General features: G+C 46.1%; 1 protein-coding gene across 3 annotated transcripts in view; it reads right to left on the reverse strand.

Annotated features, from left to right (window-relative positions):
• The window catches only part of plcb4b (phospholipase C, beta 4b), a 41,137-nt gene that overhangs the window by 13,335 nt on the left and 5,826 nt on the right, over positions 1 to 21,976 (reverse strand). For 2 of the 3 annotated variants that reach the window (XM_058057847.2, XM_058057845.2), the window contains exons 3-15: positions 19,427 to 19,490; positions 10,082 to 10,178; positions 7,028 to 7,108; positions 6,859 to 6,918; positions 6,108 to 6,251; positions 3,511 to 3,590; positions 3,382 to 3,435; positions 3,205 to 3,286; positions 3,017 to 3,117; positions 1,409 to 1,466; positions 707 to 815; positions 231 to 441; positions 74 to 167 (exon numbers count right to left, since the gene is read on the reverse strand). In XM_058057847.2, coding sequence (XP_057913830.2) covers positions 74 to 167; positions 231 to 441; positions 707 to 815; positions 1,409 to 1,466; positions 3,017 to 3,117; positions 3,205 to 3,286; positions 3,382 to 3,435; positions 3,511 to 3,590; positions 6,108 to 6,251; positions 6,859 to 6,918; positions 7,028 to 7,108; positions 10,082 to 10,165 — 1,158 coding nt within the window. In that variant the 5' untranslated portion in view covers positions 10,166 to 10,178; positions 19,427 to 19,490. Of the gene's footprint in view, positions 1 to 73; positions 168 to 230; positions 442 to 706; positions 816 to 1,408; positions 1,467 to 3,016; positions 3,118 to 3,204; positions 3,287 to 3,381; positions 3,436 to 3,510; positions 3,591 to 6,107; positions 6,252 to 6,858; positions 6,919 to 7,027; positions 7,109 to 10,081; positions 10,179 to 19,426; positions 19,491 to 21,976 lie in introns of those variants that run through there. The other variant, XM_058057848.2, reaches the window with a different exon arrangement.

Here is a 21,976-nt window from a genome sequence, read left to right on the forward strand (position 1 = left end):
AGTCACAGTGGATGCAGGACCACAGTCTGACCACAAGAGGGAGTCCACGCAGCACATAAGAGAGAGCGTTCACCTTGAAGAGGATGTCTGTGCACATGGCCTTGCCGTGGGTGATGATGGGCTCCTGGTCCTCGCCTTTGCCGTCCCAGCAGTCCAGCTCCACACACCTGACACAAAGCAAACATCTCCGCTATTCCGGCAGAGCGACATCGAAGGCAGCGTTGCGGTACCTGCATCCAGACAGCAGGGCCTGGCGGTACATCTCCACAGACGACTTTCCTCCAAACTGTCGCCCCGTCAGGTAGGAGTTGTGCGAGGAGCTGATGAAGTAGTGGGCCAGGGGCTGGTCCATGTCCTGGTACAGCTCCAGCCGGTCCAGGAAGACCGGCGCGTTCTCGTCCGACATCAGGTACCTGCAGAAGCCATCGCTGGACATGAGGCCTAAGGGAAAACAAGACGAATGAATGCCCTGGGACTTAGACGGCAGGTCTCTAACTTACCTAGTTCTTTCTCTGCACAGTCATCTCATCTCATCTTGCTCCTCGCTATATCACGTTTTTAAATAAAATCAACACATGATGGCTGTTTCGTGGTTGACTATGGCCTATTATTAGTCCTAAAATATCATAAGACAACTTCTACAGGCTGTACTTTCACTCTCACACCACCAGATGGCAGCACATGCCCATACTTTTACTCTTCTTACCTTTCTTCTTCAGCTCATCGTCCCGCTCGTATTTGTCTATGATCTGCGTGGCTCTCTTGGGGTCGTAGAAGGGGAACAGGATCTCGTTCAGCCGGGGATCCCGCTGGTTCTGGGAATCATACGTTCCGGGTCAGGCGTCACACAAACAAATCCACAAACCGAAGAACAGAGAGAGATGAACAGGTGGCACACAGCACACAGGTGACGCAACATGGGACTAAAGGATGTCTGCGTGGAAGAACGCAGGAGGTGACTTCATGTTCCACTAGTATGGCGGTACAATAAGAGGTGGGGGGTACGCGGCTCATGTTCATCTAACCAAAAAGCTCCAATTAGCGTGCTGCCAGCGTGTGCGGCAAGCAGGAACCATTCAGCCACAGAACACAGCCAGCAGGGAACCAGACCAGCCCGGCCAGAGAGCTACCCTCCCGTTGCCATGGCAACACCAATCAGACCAGGGCAGGCAAGCGACGGCGGCGGCAGAGAGAGAAAGGGATGAGCAATGAGAGATGAGGGGTGGCATGCAGAGGCGGAGTCGGGCGGAAGTTGCCCTTGGAAGGATGTCTGGAAGTCACACGTCTCCTTAATGGAGTCGTAGGGAAATGGGGGGCAACTTCTGCCCGGGGGCGTGGAGGGGAAGCTGAGGGGGACAAAAGGAGCAGGCACGGCAAGCTACTGCAAAAACAAGAAGAAAGAGCTTACTTCATTCAGAAAGCTGACTAACTGGTCTACAGTTAAATAATCACTTTTGCTCCCATTGCTGCAAAGGAATTGATTAGAAGAGAAAACAAAAAGAAAAGGTTACGCTCCTGGAAACAGTCAGTTGTCACGTATGAGAATGTGGTCATCAGCTACAAGCAGGTTAGGCTCATCACATCAAGTCATTAGTGCGGCACCGCAAGATGCAGGAGCGCTATCAAGGCATTCTTCTTCCTGCTGAGAGGGAAGGGTGGGAGGGGGGGGGGGGGTGTCACGCCAGGGCGGCCGCTGACTGGCGGGGACACGCTTTTATTGCTCAGGCTTCAAAACGCCACCGTGGAACCTCCCGTGTCCCCTTCAGCTTTGGAAAGAGTCAAAGCATCCTGCACCACCTCAACCAGCATTCGTCTTTTTCAGAAAGAAATCATAACATTCAAACATTATAACACAAGCACACACATAGGCGGCAGACCCACTGCTGCACCCAAAGAAAGCACCTTCATCCATCCAACCATCTTGGATGAATATTCATGTAAACCTCTGTTATCACTACTTGTCTAGATGACTGCACAGTACCAACCCGACCTACAGTACCAACCTGACCTACAGTACCGACCCGACCTACAGTACCGACCCGACCTACAGTACCGACCCGACCTACAGTACCGACCTAACCTAGAGTACCAACCAAACCAACAGTACCAACTTGACCAACAGTACCAACCTGACCAACAGTACCAACCTGACCTACAGTACCAACCTGGCCACCAGTACCAACCTGACCTACAGTACCAACCTGACCTACAGTACCAACCTGACCTACAGTACCAACCTGGCCACCAGTACCAACCTGACCTACAGTACCAAAAGTACCAACCTAACCTCAGCCTTGGCTAGCGGGGAAATTACCAATCCATGTATCAATACTCGTCTATTCAACTACAATTACGTTTGACCTTCTATTGATTTTAGAAAAACCATCCTTTATTTTTTTAATATATTTGACACTTTTAGAGAACATAAATAATAATAATAATTCTTTGACAAACGTTGACTGCTCATGAAGTCTCTCTACACAAAAGACTGCATCAACAGCGCCACTGTTGGTTGGCATGTGAAAGGAACAGTGAAAGGAAAGTTTTTTTTTTAACCAATTTTAGAGGTTGGATAATATGCAAAAAGTGCATTTTATTTTTAGATTTAGGAAAAATGAAACGGTTGTTATTTTTAAAATAATTTTATACGGTACAATATACTAATGAGACTGCAGCAACAGAACCCCTGCTGGTTGGCTATAAGGGAAATTAACCAATGAAACTATTCATTTGAACGTATACATTGGAAAAATCAGCATTCTCTAAACAATGACGCAAATCCTTCATTTGTAGGCAAAATGAACAATAGATTATTTTTTAGAAATATCATTTCCAAAAAAGTAATATGCTAGAAAATACTGCACTTTGATGTTGGCCCCATTGCGTGAGACTGATGATGACTGAATCATCTTATTGATTAATATCAAGATCTGTTATTACTTCCAGGTACGGAATGATGAATGAGAGTCAGTGAAGTGCAAGAAAAGCTGGACAAAAGGAGAAAGGGGGTTCTTACATCTTCTTGAAGAGGTCCTCTATGTCGGTGCGGGGGCAGATCTTCTGTGTGAGGGCGTAGAAAATGTCAAACGTGAACGCTGACGGCTCAATCTCGTCATTCTGTAGATGGAAATCATCCAGAACATCCGCGTTAAATCGAGGTGAGCCACTGAAGCGCCTGCAACTCCTGTGGAAAGCATTCCTGACCTTGCCACTCGGAAGGCCCAAGTCCTTCAGAGCCTGGAAAATCCCCTTCTCCGTCTTCCCTGATGCAAACGTCCGTGTAATCCTTGAAAGGGGATGTGTTAGACAGAAGCGCAGAGGATTTCTCTGGCATAGAAATGAGTTCATGCAGCCGACACGTGAGCGTGGATTGACTCTCACCCTCTGACGGGAATCTTGCCATTCACGTTGGTCAGGACGCACATTCTCATCCAGCTAAGGCACGGACACACAAAACAGGACACATTAGAAGCTCGCTTGAGGGCCAGCCCTGCCGCAAGGTGCACTCACTGCTTCTTCAGGCACGTCATTGGACACACGTTGTTGGCCTTGAAGTTGTGAATCACCGAGCGCAGCCCTTCTGTCCATTTCTGGAAACACCACACAAGAAGATGCCATGCAGTATTTGTCTGAACCCATCGAGATTGCCATGTGCTGGGATTGCAGCAAGACGTGACAATGCATGCCATGCTGCACATTACAAGTGCATCACAGCAGGTCACGTGATGCTGATCAGATGATGCAAACATAACGAGGTGCCTTAGGATAACGCCTGCTTGTCTGCACATTTGCTGTCAGGTCGGCAGCATACCATGCACTCTCCTCCATAAAGATGTGTCCAGAAATTTTGTGGCCAGAATAAAAAGCCAAATGATTAATAAGTAATTTAGCAAGCAGCATATCATGCATGGTCATAGTCTGATCACGTGACGTCACACACAGCACTGCTATTAGCAACCTTTGGGTCTTAACTACCTCTGAGTGTTTTTTTTTCTTGCTTCTTTATCGCAGACAGCAGCATATCATGCACCATCTTGACTAAACACAGCAACAGTAAAACAGACTTTTCCCGCAGCGCTTTGGGTGGAATTCAATCCCTGCGACTGCCGCAGCAAGCATGAATGAAGGTGAGCCACTAGGTGAGCAGCCCGTGGCAGCCTAGCACATTCTGGCTGACATGACGATAACGCCATGAAGCCAGCTCACAGGACCCGCAGGGCCCGCAGTCTGTTGCTAGCAGCAGTCCCCGTGTTAGCATGATGTAAATAAGTCCATCACGTCCTGAGGTCTGCCAATGTGGCTTCATGCTGGGAGGTGCTGATGGTGTCCTGGTGTGTTTGGGAACGTGTGAGCCAGTGAGGAACATGGCGGGCTGGGGCGCTTGAACCTGTGGGCAAAGATGCTGTGTGCATATTTGGGCCGTGATGATGATGGCTGGTGTTTTTTGGCAGCCATCTTATGTTTGCTCTTAAGTCTTTTGTTTTAATCTCTTCTAGAGGTGATCCTCTTAGTCCGTCTATGGCAGGGGTCTCAAACTCAATTTACTTGGGGGCCACTGGAGCTCGGGTCTGGGTGAGACTGGGCCGCATCAGGTTTTCCAAAAAAAACCCACATTTATTAAAAACAAAAAAATTAAAAAAAACTTCGCTTTGGTTCCAATTTTCTACAAGAGAAGCTCTGATAAAACTGTTCTCAAATATCTTACTTTTTATTTTTCCTACACAAAATAAGATGAAAAATAAATAAACAAATCAAGAATAAAGAAAATCAATCAGTAATAAATAAATAAATATAATAATAATAATAAAACGGCAAATAATAAAAACATAAGAAACCACATATAGTTGGTGGGTAGACAAATTCTTTTTTTCAGATTAAAATGAACAAAGCATTATTAGAGCCCTGTAACATGACAAAACACGACTATAGTCACATTTATACTCTTTTTATTTACAACATATTGCGCAACTGCAGGGTCTTGAGACACATGCTAACTCGCAAACTAGAGAGCTATAGCGACCTAAACGGTAGCCTTCAAGTTATTTCCTTTGAACTTAAATAGCCAAAAACTTACCACTTCCACACGGATAGGGAGGATAACTATTAACAGTTATTTAACCTTTAACATGAACATTAATCAAACGTAATAATTTTTTCTGGGTACATGATACCATACAGCATCCATATCAAACTTGCGCGGGCCGCACTAACATTAAACTTTCATATCAAGGCGGGGGCCTCAAACTAGTGTCCTGCGGGACACATTTGGCCCGCGTGTTTGAGACCCCTGGTCTATGGCAATAGTTGTAGTTTTAGTTTAGCCAAGTTTCACTTTCACTTTGCTAAACAACATATGAGACAAAATGTCCCATGTTCTGAAGAAATTGAAGGTTTTCCTGTCAAAGTATCACTAATACGCAAACTTTATCGTGACAAAGACTAGCCTGTCACTCATACACACATTCGTGACAAAGACTACCTTACAGGAAGACGGCTTTCTCAGGGTGAGCTGCACACACACACACACACACACACACACTCACACAAGCTTCAGCGCTGTTGTTTTAGAGCATGGTGACGAGTGAGCGGATGACTAATGTCGGGATCCACGAGAGCCCCATGGGGATCAGGATCCACGAGAGTCCCATGGGGATCAGGATCCACGAGGGCCCCATGGGGATGTGGCCCACACACGCTCCAAGCAACAGGTGATGTTTATTGATAGAATATTTATGATGATGACGTCTTTATTAAATTATGGTTGTGGTTGTTTGCTGTGAACATAAACATGGCCTGGACCATATCAGCAGACCCACTTTTGGACCAGACTGTATAGCAGCTATTTATTTGAATATGTATTCTTAAGTTTCATTGATATGATATATTAAGTCCAGTACATACTACTAATATTGATGGATCTATTATTTATTGTATGTATTGGTTTGATATTATTTGAAATATATTCATTCCAGTTCCTTTATATCCTAAGTTCCTACGTCTACTGCTCAATGTGCCTTAGACTGGACAGCCCATCACATTCACATCCCAAGGTGGTGGTTTGTCCTTGTCATAAAGAGGAGGCCAGAATAAAGAAGGAGGTGATTTACCCTGGCGGTGTCCGGATTCTCTGCCACCATGAACATGAAGCTGAGGTTGACCAGGTCGGCCCCGCTGCAGATGCAGATGATGCAGCCCTCCAGGTCGGCTTCTGTCTTCCCCGTGGCCTCGAATGAGGACAGGATCTTTGGGTCCTGACACAAGAAGGTCTTTTATTGCTATGGACACTCCACAACATTCAAATGGGACAGAAACACAGCGATGGCCAGCAGCAGGCTAATTGCATTACGTGTTAGAGCTCCCAGGGCTGCTGGACAGAACCGCATGAACCTCCGAGGAGAAGCCCTCCCTCTTTCCCCCTCTCGCCCATCAGCAGTCACAGCAACGTTGTAGCCAAACAACAAGGCGAGCTGCTATCTGGCTGCATCATCTTGCGACGTGCTTTTACACATGTACACGCCAGGCACCAGACAACAACACACGTCTGCTCGCTGTCAACAATACCAGCTAGCAAAGCCCACTCGCTCCTGGGTGGCGCCGGCAGGCTGGCGACTTGACAGCTTTGTATCGTAATTATAGGCTGGCTTGGCTGGCCATACAATACAACTATACCGCATCATGTGAGTACACTACATATACTGTATCTAATCTACGACTACATCTACTCATCTACTACTCTACATACAATACTACTGTACTGCATCATGTGTACTACAGTAGATGAATACTACTATACTGTCTATGCCCTATTATGTGATTGCTAAACTAGTACACAATGAATAAAGCAGTTTGTTTTCTCACCTTTGGAACGGCGCCGACACGAATACTGTTGATGAGGGAACACTCCAGCACCTGGCCTTCCTGCAGGAGGACAAGAGGACATTTACAGGACGGACACGTGACGTCTGTCACGACTGTCATCATCTGACGTCAGCGACACAACTGCTATTTCTCTCTTGTACTCGCGTACCTTTCCTTCACTCCTCCAGGTGATGAAAAAGCCATACTCGTCCACCTTCACCTGACAGTTGGGCTCAAAGATGTACGGGTCCTGGAAGAGATGAGAAATATATATCAAATCAGGTGGAACCTCTACCAGGGTTACTTCTGGTCCATCTTTGGGATGTTGCCGCTCGATCTCCACAATATTGCGAAAAAAATGCACACAGTTTGCAAGAGCCCAAAAGACACATGGACCCGATGGAAAACCTCTAAAGTCCCGCCTCTGCCTCCCAGCTGACTCCCAGCCTGACAGGGCTTCCATGTCATTCATTACATCAGGAGTCTGTGTTCCTTTTAGGACCAGCAGAGGAGACACACAAAGCTCCAAAGCCACTGATGCCTTACATCTCCAGCCTGGCTGACGCCAACGCAGAAAAGAAAAAAAGAAAAGCCGACTCTTAAAAGGAAAAGTGCACTTTTTGGTGGGAATGTTGTCAATCATCCACAATCCTTAGCCGCAAGTTGCTAGCCGCTGTGGTGTGGCCAGGTGTTACTACACCAGGAAGGTAGTTCTTGAGCGAAACAATGTTAGAATAGGTGTGTCCTTGCCTTGCATTCATTAGCTGCCTCCTGTTTTTATATCTTTACAAGGCATAGAGAAGAGAAAGACTTGTCTGACATACATAAGAATGATGGCAAAGTGCACTTTTCCTTTAAGAGCGAAGCTGTCACACTGTGGGAAACTAAAAGGGTTTGTCTTTGTCCTTCATGCCAAAAAAGGAAGAAGCGCTACAAAGATCCTAAGAAGTGGAAGGACAGGATGTCTTTGTCTGCTGTCTTTTTGGGTTTTTGGTATGTTTATCTCCCTCCAACTGTGGGTTTGTGATGTCATCATTACACGGCTTCTGTGTGCACGTGAAACCGCCAACTCACCAACTTCCAGTTCCGTGACACAAAGGTGGAAGCAGGAGCTTGACAACATAGGTGACCTTTGATCAGAAATCAATAATTTCTTGAAATCAATCAGGGAGGCAAAAGCGTGTTTTCATGAAACAATATTCTTTATAAATAGATAAGACACGTCCTCTTGCATGCACACGCACACAACCTGTCTGGGCCATCTGTCACTCAGCAGGGTTTGGGTCACAGTGTATTTCAGGGAAAAGTCCATACTGGTTGTGTTGTTTCTGTGTGTGTGGGAGAACTTGGCAGACGCCATTTAAACAGTCGCAGATCCTGCCTCCAGCCTTCCTATTTCCCGTGTTGCAGAAGAGGCGTATTCACTCATTGACTGTAAAACCCAAGCGTGATGAATGAATACGAGGCCGGTGAGGGATACACCCATGTGACCGGATATCCACTGGCAAGCCAGAGATGAAGCTGCATGGCTATCAGCCTCCTGGATGGATAGAAAATGGGCCAGAAGCCACATTGAGATGAATGGATTGTAGAGACTAGCAAACGCTTGACAGGCCGCCACCTCAACAACGCCAGAGCCTGGGCTGTCGGTGAAAGGATTGTCACGCAAGCTCAGAAGCTTAGCACGACTGGAAATAGCGTTAACATGCTAGCTAGTCCCCGGGAAAGATTTTCAACACATTAGCAAGACGTGTACATTCTCGTATGTTATTTATGATGTATTGTGTAAAAGCAAGACAGGAAGAAGATGAAATGAATATCGAGCCACCATCCACCAGTACCAGCCTGGACTAACAATTATACACACCCACCCATCAGATCTTACCTGTATGACACAGTATCACATGGTGAAGGAAAAAGAGGAACTGTCTATTTGCTGTGATTTGCCGAAGCTTAGAGTTAGGAGCCAGCCATGTTGGTTAAATGTTAGCTTAGGGAACATCTTATTTGGGAAGGGTGTTTCCAATCCCTCTGAGCACATACACTGTGGAAGACATCTCTGGACATCATTTTTCTTCCAAAAAAACATTTTTAATCAAGCCTCCTTGTCCCCCTTTTGCTTCTCCTGAGAGTAGTGATGTGCTGGTAGTATGCCATGATATTTCAGGAGGACTAATCCTCGTTGGTCCAGTCCCTATTACCTCCAGGGGTGTACAAGCTACACTGCCATTTACATCTTGACAAGCACAACGTTATCAGAATCAGTCCAATTAGTGATGGATGTTTGGCATTAAGCGTCCATGATGCCTTTTTCACATCTTCTTCTCTGGGCCTGAGAGATTGTCCTCCCCCATCCCTGGAGGTCATGTTGGTGGGGATTCCCTGACGTGTGCAGAAATGCATCTACACGAGGTGACACACTTTTTCCCTGTCCTCCTGTCCCCACAAGAACTAGACTTCTCCTCTGTCCCATTACTTGTGAGGCATCAGTGATTAAGATCAGCCTTGTGGCTTCTCGACCAGCGTGATCACCGGGGCATCCACAGCAGTGCAGACAACATGCCTCACTCTGTTGACACCAGCGTGCAGCTGCTGTTGCAACACAGGAGCTAACTAAGCTAACCAGCACAGCAAATGTGGGCATGCGGTGCTGAAGTTGAGTGGATCTTTTTCTTTGGCGTTGGGCACCTTTTCACCCTCACCTTGGGAGTGTGACGTCACGCCTGGGAAGCACTGCCAATGGCATTGAAGGGGACCTTGGTGATGTTTTTACATTTTCTTTGCATATCTGCCACGCTTATCAGTCACCACATCACACCAAGCGTCAGCATCAGGGGCATAACTCCACCTTTTTTACCTTTTTATTTGGCTTTTTCCAACACTTACCACACACATCACGCTAAAATGTCAATCATGTGGTGCTAGATGTCAGCAAGGAGGAAATAATCAATAGGTGTTTAGCTTTTTCTTTGGCTTTTTGCAGCGGTCATTCCACAGACAAGCACTGAAGGAGGTACGACTGCACTGTCAGCATACACCTTTGTTAGTGGACCTTATTGCTTGGCTTTGCTGCTGACATCTTTTTGCACTTGAAAAAAAGTGTCTTTCACCATCTAAAGTTGGTGTGTTTTAGTATTGTGAGGCTTTGCTAGTAGCGGTGATTGACTCCTTGAATGACAGTCAAGGGGTTAAGTGGTAGGATGGAAGCCATCCTCGTCATTACCTCATCAAACCTGTCGAAGGAGGCGCCATCCTGCATGAAGTCGGGTACATGCTTCTGCCAGTTGAACTCATAGGACTTGGTCATGGCGGCTCCAAACCTGCCACACAAGAGGTGGAGAGAATGAGTCACACGATGAATTCCATTTGTCTGTCATGGGGGTGGGGGGCGGGGTGGGGGCTGGCACATGCTAAAATGCTAATCATGTGGCATGGCATTGAACGAGTGTTTCATCAGCGGATTACTTTGGGCGAGGCGAGGGTGGATTGATGTGACACACCCGCACATGCCGAGCCAGGCCAGGCCTCTATCATGCCATCATTAGTGACTTTACACTCTACCACTAGTACTACGTCCACTACCACCACTATTACTACCACAACTACTACTAAGAGGCAACATTTCATGCTGGAAGCCAGCGTTTCCCCTCCCAGGGACATGTGAAAGAGGAAGATGAGGAAGATGAGCGAGGCGGGGGTGCAGGATGCAACAAAAGCGCTGGTGGTGGTCAGGAGGAGGCAGACAGCTGCGTGTGACAGAGAGGGGAGAAGGCCACGTCTGGAGCCAACAGGGAGTGTCACAATCACACGCTGGACCTCTGAAGCCCCCAAGGACCCCACCTTCAAAGCGGACAGGCAGTCCTCATCCAAATGTAAAGAGCAGCGCAAACAAGTGAAGAATATCCAGTTAGCAGTGGTGGATCTTAAGGAGCTTCTAGGTAGAGCTTGAAAATGAAGAAATGGGAGCGAGACACCAAAACAGCATCTCCTGATGGTGGTGCAAAGGCCAACAAGCTTTCTGTCTTGGAACTGTTGAGCAAGGCTCAGGAGGAGGTTACTTTCTCTCCCCTTATATCACTGCACTTCCATTCATATGCTCCACAGCCGCTGGAGACCACACATGTAAACACTGTGGAAGAACCACCACGGTGGGCGTGCGACATACGAGGGGAGAACAAGGGGGTCAGAACAAAACCCATCAAATACACCAGAAGCTCATCAGACATCTGAAACCAAAGCACCGCAGCATTTGAAAAGTGCAAAAGCTTAGCCCGAGACCTCCGTGATATCACAGCGACTGCTCAGAGCGTGTGCCCGAATACAGTGCACCTTGCTGGGCCACTGCAGGCGGCTGCTCCCCCTCTATACTCTGGTTCTCCTGGTAATAGTCATGTCATGATGTTTCAATGGGACTCATCCTCACATCCTCATTTCTTCCAATCCTGCTAACAATGAGGGAACATTAGCAGAGATGGCCTCCTGCAGTGTATTCGTGACAGAGCAAGACGGCTGCCATACTGTACGCTACCCAGCCTACAATATTGAAATTTTCAACATTAACCAAAAGCACATGCTAACCGGGGCGGACGCTAACCGAGGTTCCACTGTGCGAGCATTACACGGCAGAACCACTTGCCCGCTGTATTTCCTTCACACTCCAAGAGAGCAGCTTGTTCTGCGTCACTTCTCAGCAGTACGCTTGGCCCGGCCCGTGCAGCCCCATCACAGAAGAGTAGAAAGCCATCTGGGATGTCCAAGCAGGGGGCCGGGATCACAGATGTACTCGGCGTGTCAGGGGAACCAAAACCCAAACATACACATGCTTAATAAATAAATAAATAAGCACCACCAGGAGAGTAGGTAGTTGACGTCATCCACTTGGAATCATTGACTCTGCCTTCCAGTGAGCTGCCCTGCAGGGCAAGTCAACCAAGACTGTATCTCAAGGCACACAAATGATAACGAGGGAACAAATGCACGTTGTAGGCAACCACCATGCGTCCCACAGGGCATCCTGTTGGCTGTCTTTTGGATAACGTGGAGTCTATGAAGTTCACAAACAAACATAACAACAAGAGTCATGTAGTCTTTCACGTGGACTTCGTGTGTTGGCCCATATTGGACCATTTAATGCTGGAAGAAAGTATGTTCCAGAAAAGTACACAGAAGTACACAGAAGTACACAGTTCCAGAAAAAAAAATACCAAGATGTGAGTCCATGTTATCTTATTTATGTCTAAGATGTCTTATTGTCTACATATATCTACAATATTGGGTAATAGGAGTGTAAAGGTAACTATAGGGGTGTTATTTCATGTCTAGAGGGCTCTAATCATGTTAAGAAGTGTATATCGATCAGTTTTCTGTGCCAGAATTATGAAAATATTCCTTTTATGAGTACCAAATCCTACTTATTGCTCTGGGGTCTGGAACCAACGACACGCCCACCTTCAAGGAAGGGCTGTATTTCTTTACGTCGTGAATTATGCTGGTTATCGGTGGAGAAGCGATTGCAGCCATGGCAGACATCCTGCTGTGGCCCGCCTCTTCTAAGAGTGCCAAACATGCAAGACTTTAGGTGCCATGGTCCTGGTAGGAGTACACACCCAAAAACTGATCCATGTTCTGCGGCGACTAAGAATCCAATTACACACGGGGTGTTTTCTGCAGGCCAGATGGTCTTTTCCCATCCAAAACGTAATCCAATAGAGTTGGGTAAATTTGATAAATAATCCCAAATCAGATTTGGGATGCCTCCTAATTTAGACTAATTGGGTTGTGCTGTCCTGCCTGCCGCTAGCCTAGATCTCAGAGCTCTCAACAGAATGCGTTAGATAATACTTCCTCAGCGACAGGGAAACTGTCCAATGGCAGCTCTGGGAGGCGTGAGCCAGCACGTGAGGGGTGAGGGGGAGCTAGGGGGGGCGCGCAAGGTCCGAGCCCCCTGTGCAACCCCTGACAAGGAGATAATTGCGGCAGATAGGAAGCCCGCGAGGCCAGGCCGCTCCTCGCCTCCTCATCTCCGCCAGCAGCCAGGAGAACACCCAGCGGTCCCACACCTCATAAAGCAAAATGAGGCTACATCAGTCAGGCAGTGAAAAGGTTGAGTGAGGACGCCTTCAATCCACATGAGCTGTTGGTTTGAGGATGAGTCTTCTTTGGCAGGCCTTACGACTGTACGCCATGTATGTAGAAGTACTTGTACAAGTACTGTATGCCATACTGTACATGTTCTGCAGTCAGACATGTCAAAGGTTCCTTCAATCTACGTATGAAAACTCAACACACACGTCCTTCGCCGCAGTTCTTTATGGTTTAAAAGTCACACGTACGTAGGGATGCGCCCATACTTTGGCCACTGATCGTCTTTGGACGATTACCCTAAAAAAATGTGACTTTTGGGCAGTGAGATTTAGTCTCACGGCAGCACTGGCCAATCATGAATACATTGACAGTTGTCATGTGATCGGTATTGGCTGATCTCACTCACAATTGGCCCGTATCGGAATTGGCATCATAAAACCCTGATGACGCATGCCGAGTTCTAAACAAGCAGTGGAATAATTTGTGGAACGTCACTTATAATGGTGGGAGGGGGCTGCAACCATGAGCCGCCATGAGGATTGATTGATTGACGGCACTTCTAAAGGCTGCAGCGTGGTCACTCGGTTTTTCTGGAGGTGCACATCCAGCTCGGGAAGGGGGTGTGGCAGGGGAGGAGCCAGCTGGCATCACATTTGTAGGAGCATAAAGTCCTGTTTATTCCACTTTGTAGAACAGGATACTTGGTGGTGGTTTACTTACTTTATTTAGCATGTACTTTATATACCTTTGTGATATTTGCATTATTGGTTAAAAGAAATCAAACAAGCCTACTTTCAAGGTGTATCACAACAAGCATGCAACATTTGTTGGTCAAAAAGTGAAAACGGGGCATTCCATGAGCTGTGCTGATCAAGGATATGATGAAATGATCACAACCTACCACAGCCGTATTTACCCAGCACGGCACGTCTTTAATGCAATAAGAGTCTTTATGACACAATATGACCTGTGTTGTCTCAGCAAACGCCACATACGCCAACACAGTCAATGCCGCTGTCGCCTTGCTGCTTTTTTATGCTTCACGTGGTCGGTGATCAGCAGCAGCAGCAGCCTGGCAGGCAGGCAGCAAAGTAAACACGCGGCAACAAGGATGGACAGCTTTCACGGCATCTATAAGGCCTGTTTGGCTAACGATCTGGTGACTCTTGGGTTTGTACAATGATAGCCGGACCACCTTCTTACTGTTGTAGGGCTGCATATAAAATAGCAAGGCAATGTCTGCAGAACCCCAATAATACAGCTTCATAGGCTCTGTCGCTGTCTGGCCTGTTGACAGCATTGTGTGTATGTGTGTGTACGGTATATATGAGGTGTCCCAGTGTGACTATTTGTCTATGCTTACAGTCAGTGTGTGCTCAAGTGTGTTTTCTTTAGCCCACTTGGGGCTCTTTGCTGAAGGAGTGACAGTCAGTGGTAGCCTGCAGCTTCCAGCACTGACTCCTAAAGAAAAATACTTTTCTTAAATAATCCACTTTGGGATGCCTCTTGACCTCCAATTTCTTCACTCTTTAAAGCCGTATGCTTGCAAGAAATGATGGAATTGGAAATCATTTCTTTCATGGTTACATAGACATCTTCAAACTTCGCACCATCCCTCACAATATCGTGTCTCAATTTGCAACATCTATGGCTCTGGAAGAATACTGTAATCAGGAATATCTTAGCAACTCAAACCTTTACATGATGGGTTTTTTTCTTGTTCATACTCTTGTCTTTCATACTTCAAATAAACCTAACTTAGATCCTTCAGGGCACTAAACGTACCTAAACGTGGCCCTACACATCACCAGGCCAGGCGGCACACCAGGGTGCTCGTAGGGTGTGTCCCAACACAGAGCATCTGGTCTATAAAGGATGAGGATAGCAATGACAGCCACTGTTTATGTTTAATCTTTCTGTGTGTCACAGACATGCGTTCTCGAGTTGGGAAATTGCGGTAATTGCAAAATGTTTTTTTGGTAAAACATTACATTTGCAAGGGAGGTAGGTGGATACTTTATTCGTTTCTGTGAGAAGTTCACAACTGAAACAACAAAAGCATTGCATGTACTCTAAAAAAATAAAAAATAAATAAAAAGTAATCCTCACTTGTGTCTTGAAATCTTGGACTGGTGAAGAGGAGAAGAATGTTCTCTTCAAGATAAAGTGACCCAAGGCCTGCCCCGTTCTTTGCCTTTTATAGTGCACACTCACTCACTGGTCTCGGGTTGCATGGTTCATGTGGACATCAGGTTGAAAAAAATGGCCAACAGAGCCTTAGCATGCATGCAAACATGAAACATGAATGATTGACTCTTTAGTGGATGAGTCCTATTCAAATACAGCTGTAGGGTTCAAATCCACCATCAATCATATCCATCCTGCTGGGGGATGGAAATGACTCGGTCAACACACACACACACACACACACCCTAAGAGCTCTATATATAGTCATTACTACGCACACCCTGCCAAGTTGTCTTCTACAAAGAATTTAACACATGGCTGAATGGATGGAGCACCCCCCTAATGAATGATGGCCTACGGCTTTTACTAAATACAGGATATTAGACTACAGTGTGTGTGTGTGTGTAAGGGAGAGAGAGTACTGAGTTGAAGGCAATGCTCTGTGAAATGCAATGCCCTCCACCTTGTATACCAGCGTATAATAGCCCAAACGTCCAACATTTAGAGCCAAAGTTCAGCCTTGGTTTGCGTACATTTAGCAGTTAGCTAAACGTCATTCCTACAGTGCAGCTGTGTTCTTTTTTTCTTGACAAAATGTTCTTGTACTGGTCTTCCACCCGTGCAGCAAGTGTGACTCACAAAGACGTACCATGGTCAAAGGGCTTTGGGCAGCAACATTTCATTGTACTTGATTCCAAGGCACATCCATTAGCTATCTATTGCCACTGTGGCGTGACGAGCCTACTTCAAATAGTACTCTCCATGTGTGGAAACAGAAGTATGTCCTCCTCGCCACACCGCAAGGTGTTGCCGGCACACAGCGAGCATGCGGTGATGGCTTCATATTCATATTCTAATCTTTCCCGCAGGCGTGTGAGGACAACCGCGGCTTAAGTCTAATCTCAAGCACAAATGCGTTGATGTCGGACTCGGGAGTTGACCAAAGGTGGTGGAGGGACACCAGGAAATCTTTGGACAAAGAAGTTAGGTAACTGGCCTTTGCCTGCACACAGCGAAAACACCACACTATCCCCAAATTACTGTTACATCACACACACACACACACACACACACACACACACACAGCTATGCGGGCTTGTGATGAATGTCTCTGTTAGACCAGATTAGAAGGTCAAAGGTTCACTTTGGTTCACTTTGCCCAACGACGCAGGATTCTCTGCCCCACGTTTGACCAAACATGGACAAAAACCCTAAACATACACATGAAGGACACTCTTACACACACACACACACACTCCAACAGAGTAAGAAGTCTCAGATGTTCACTTCAAAGCTTCTGCCTATTGTTGTCCAGACCTGCAGTCACTAAGGGCCTCATCACAGTCCAACCTGCTCCCTCACTCTATCACGCTTTTTGAATGAAGGAATGAATAAATGATGGCTGTTGGTGGTAGCCTGTGGTTTCTTATTCTGTGTAGAAGTGCTACGTTTTCACCTGCTTATTCTGTGCTTCTTCCTCACCACATTTAGGATAAATCAATTGGAGGCTAACCAGTTAGCTCGTTTAAAGCGGTGGCCGTCCCTAGTGTTTCTTCATGGATGGTGTAGCCTGCACACAGCAGTACTAGTAGTACGTCTATGTATACTAGATGCACGTCAGGCGGGCATGAATACAACCATCAAATATGACAAGGGCAAAAAAAAAAAATAACTGCAGCCAAAAATGAGACTTGGGCCCTACATTGGACACCACTGTAAACCATCCCAACGTGGCTCTCGTAGCTCTCCATCCAACACACACCACAAGCAAAGCACCACGGCATAACCCAGCGAGGATGAAGAGCTATAAACACATGCTTGGGAGCTGAAGCCCTGGGGGAGGACAGGACGAGGAGAGGATGAGCTGGACCAAAATAAAGGATTTCTCCCTTTGCCCAAATAAGTATGCATTAGTGGGGAATGTGCACCCTCGCCAGCGGCCAGCAGCCCAGGAGCTGTGCAAATAGAACATGGCCATATAGAGGGGAGAGCTTTACATGCCCCCCCCCTCCAACCTTATGGGCTTGCACAAGGTAACAAGAGTCACAAGGACATGGCTTTGGGACCGGAAGGTTGAAGGACTGGTACCCACGAGGGAAAGACTCCCCAAGGATCAGAGAGTGGAAGACCTCGTGACCACAGGATGTGAGAATTTAGCCTTTAGTCTGTTGCATGATGCCACCACACACGGGCACCAGGGATGGCAAAGAAGAAAGGGTGATGATAACCATAGAACAGGAAATAGAACTTACAGACTAATGTATGGGAAATTTGAGACGAAGTACGGACCTACTGCAAAAACATCCTCAAAATTACAGGAGTGTGCTCCTGTTTTTAAGGATCTACTGCAAAAGCAGGAGTCAAAGATCCTCTAAATGACAGGAGTGTGCTCCCGTGTATTAGGACCTACTGCAAAAACACGAGTCAAAGATCCTTTATATGACAGGAGTGTGCTCCTGTTTTTAAGGACCTACTGCAAAAACATGAGTGAAAGATCCTCTATATGACAAGAGTGTGCTCCTGTTTTTAAGGACGCACTTCAAAAGCAGGAGTCAAAGATCCTCTAAATGACAGGAGTGTGCTCCTGTGTTTAAGGATGCACTGCAAAAACACGAGTCAAAGATCCTCTATATGACAGGAGTGTGCTCCTGTGTTTAAAGGCCTACTGCAAAAGCAGGAGTCAAAGATCCTCTATATGACAGGAGTGTGCTCCTGTGTTTAAAGACCTACTGCAAAAGCAGGAGTCAAAGATCCTCTATATGACAGGAGTGTGCTCCTGTGTTTAAGGATGCACTGCAAAAACATGAGTCAAAGATCCTCTATATGACAGGAGTGTGCTCCTGTGTTTAAGGACCTACTGCAAAAACATGAGTCAAAGATCCTCTATATTACAGGAGTGTGCTCCTGTGTTTAAGGACGCACTGCAAAAGCAGGAGTCAAAGATCCTCTATATGACAGGAGTGTGCTCCTGTGTTTAAAGACCTACTGCAAAAGCAGGAGTCAAAGATCCTCTATATGACAGACATGCGCTACACTTAAGGATCCAAAACAAATGCTCTACATCAGGGGTCCTCAACCAGTGGACTGTAGCCTGATACTGGTCCGTGGGCGGGTCTGAAACAGGCCGTTTAAATAACTACTGTGAATTTTCTGTAATCAGTTTTAGAAATATGGGCCATTATTTTAGTGAGAATAAAGGTTAGAATAAAACAGTGGGAAATCCCACAGTTTTTGCATGTTTATGTTGTCTGTTGCGAGTAGCCTGCGCTCCCAGTTTTTTGACAGTCCTTGAACGCACCATCTAACTTTGTCCAACGCTGCACAAGATGGACTTCTAGTGTATTTTCCCGTTTGCCCCTGTTTGGACACACGTGAGTTGAAAAATGGGGTCTCATTTGGATGGCCGCTTGTCATTACGGGATGATGATGGTGGCTCCCTCAGCAGAACCAGTGAGAACCAGTGCGCTATGACTGTCCTGTGGTGTCATTAACATCTGCTGCAGCAATTTGGACTTAAGCAGTGGGTCCGCCGGTTGAACCGGCGTGGTGTGGAGTAAGAATTCCAGTGACAAGAGGAGGTTTGGAGCATGAAAAGGGAAGAAAACTCCCGAGTGCTTCCCAAGCAGAGCAGGACTAAAACCTGGTTGGCAAACACTCTACAGATGTTGTTCATCTATGATGACACAACTGGTCGCCATGGCAACACAGCAAGGCCAGCCACAGCCTTGAGCTCGCCTGTTTACAGCGACATCTCTCACACACACGCACACACACACACACACAAAGCAGACTCAACAACAAGCACACACACAACAAAACATTCCAGGCTGTGATTTGCACCCCAGTGTGTATTTATATTGATGGGAAGGGGATTCACAAGGCCACCCGGACCAAACGCTCCCCTGGGCCTTGACACACATTGCCTAACACATCATTAGACACACACTAAGCTGTGTTAGCGTAAACATGTCTTGTTTTCAAGTCCAGTTACTGACAAGAGTACAACAGAGCAAAGGGTTGAGTAGCCTGCTGTTGCTCACAGACGCACACTTTTAAAAGTGGTTTCAATTCATCAAACAGCAGCAGCCACAGATTAATAGAATATTTCGGTAGTTGGAGCATAAAAAAAAACTGTTTATGACTTTCTAATAGGGTTGGGCGATATGGACCTTAGCACATATCACCATATTTCAGTAAAACAAGTGTAATGAAGGCCGAAGAGTATAAGACAAACAGCGACAGTTATTGTATTCATTCCTTTACTCCAGGCAAGAGGTTGTTGAGTGTGTGTACTTACCTAGTGACAAACAGCAAAAGGAGGGGAAGGGGGGGGGGGCGGTGAAGGACAGCACTTGGCGAGTCTAGGAAAAAAAGAGGAAGAAAAACAGTCATGGATGTGTTTAAGGAGAGAGAAATGTCGGTGGAGTGTAATGAAGCTGCTGATTTCTTATTCATGAGAGTAGTAGTACATGAGAACCCCCCTGTGTCCATCCTCTATTATAGGAGTGGAGATAAAGTCCATCATGACATCATTCCAGATCTAGCTCGTTGTTCCCAAGCACCGGGCATGGCGGCTTGCCACACGCTTCTATAGCGTGGTTCTCTATCCAGCTGCACCGCAGCACAGCATGTGGTCTCTCTATGGTGGCATCCACCCAACCACCCAATGGGAGCGCCGTTGGAGATGCAAAGACCAGCACCGTCCCCACAGGTATGCTAAGATGGGACACCGCCACGTACCTGAAATAGGCTCTTCTAAAAATAACACTGAGATGTTTGTACGCAGCGGGGCTCTCAGAGGAGAGGAAGTGGCAATAATAAAATTGCTGGCGGGAGATAAGGTGGCGATAACGCTCTGAAACACCACCGACACGCACAAGAGGCCCAGCAAAGATAAAGCGTCGGATTGAAACGTTTGTCGCAGATTGGAGGAGGCCAGGGGCCACTCCATTCTCACGGAGGAAATGAATCAGTGGAGATGTTTCGTGTTTGGAGCCTCATCCTCGACCCTCTATGACAGTTGTCTCAAACATGCGGCCTGCGGGCCAAATGTGGCACGCAGGACACTAGTTTGAGGCCCCCGCCTTGATATGAAAGTTTAATGTTAGTGCGGCCCGCGCAAGTTTGATATGGATGCTGTATGGTATCATGTACCCAGAAAAAATTATTACGTTTGATTCATGTTCATTTTAAAGGTTAAATAACTGTTCATAGTTATCCTCCCTATCTGTGTGGAAGTGGTAAGTTTTTGGCTATTTAAGTTTAAAGGAAATAACTTGAAGGCTACCGTTTAGGTCGCTAGCTCTCTAGTTTGCGAGTTAGCATGTGTCTCAAGACCCTGCAGTTGCGCAATATGTTGTAAATAAAGAGTATAAATGTGACTATAGTCGTGTTTTGTCATGTCTACAGGGCTCTAATAATGCTTTGTTCATTTTAATCTGAAAAAAATAATTTGTCTACCCACCAACTATATGTGCTTTCTTAAGGTTTTATTATTTGCCGTTTTATTATTATTATTATATTTATTTATTTATTACTGATTGATTGATTTTCTTTATTCTTGATTTGTTTATTTATTTTCCATCTTATTTTGTGTAGAAAAATAAAAAGTAAGATATTTGACAACAGTGGAATGTTTTATCAGAGCTTTTCTTGTAGAAAATCGAAACCAAAGCAAAGTTTATTCATTTTTCTGTTTTTAATAAATGCGTTTTTTTGGGGGGTTTTTTTGGAAAACCTGAGGCGGCCCAGCCTCGCCCAGACCCTAGCTCCAGTGGCTCCCAGGTAAATTGAGTTTGAGACCCCTGCTCTATGAGGCCTTGATCCCACGTGTTGAAGGCAGACCTCGGCCAAGGCCTAAACGTGTAGCTGATATGGCCGCATTCCAGTCCAGCCCAGTAGGCGGCGCTCTAGCTGCCCATGTCTTTGTACCTTATCTTTGATTTAGTTCAAAAAGAAAAATAACAGGATTTTGCATTTGAATAATTATATTTGTCTTCATTTCATTTAAATGTGAATTAATTTACTTCATGTTATTTTTTGGTGGGATTTAATAATGATTTAACATTTAAACGATTGTACATTCATTCATTTTCTACTGCTTATACTCACAAGGGTCACATACGTGCTGGAGCCTATCCCAGCTGTCTTGGGTGGCCAGCCAATCACAGGGCACATATAGACAAACAACCATTCCCACCCACATTCATACCTATGGACAATTTAGAGTGGCCAATGAAGCTAACATGTTAGCTGCAAGGCTTTTCTGTTAACTTCTTTTGACACGTCTAGGACTTCATTGGACACATTGGAGAGTGTTTTGTTGTTTAACGCTTTGCTATTGCAAGGGGTTAACTTCTTTTTACACTTAAAGTGCCGAAATATGCCTTGATAACAATGTTGACTAAACTTTGACCTTGGAACTTAACCCTTCTATTTGCGTTATTTGCCATGGGAAAAATATCTCCAGCACCTCGGAAGGGATTGAATGTACTTTTTTTTTTGCAGATTCCTGCCAGCTAAGAAAGAAAGAAAACAAGCAAGCAGCCAAAGGAAATGAAGAACAGCTGGCTCATGTCCTCCGCTTGGCCCAATGTGACCTCCAGGGAAACTCTTGAGAGATCAATACAGCAAGAAAGCAGGGCGAGGGGGGGGGGGCTTGGTGGTCTGAATCCCAAATACTGTATCGCTTGCTGGACTCGGAAGGATGCGCAGTCTTAAAAGAGGAGCGAGAGATAGAGTGTGAGGTAACCACCATCAAACTACTGTACATATGTTCCCTCTTCAGGAGCCGGGCCCCGCCCTATCCTGGCCTGTCGTGCATCTCTCTGTGGGACTTGCCGTCGGA

This window comes from Doryrhamphus excisus, linkage group LG19, assembly GCF_037039965.1.
Source record: "Doryrhamphus excisus strain RoL-2023G ecotype Guam linkage group LG19, RoL_Dexc_Guam_v1.1, whole genome shotgun sequence".
Taxonomy (NCBI): Eukaryota; Metazoa; Chordata; class Actinopteri; order Syngnathiformes; family Syngnathidae; genus Doryrhamphus; species Doryrhamphus excisus.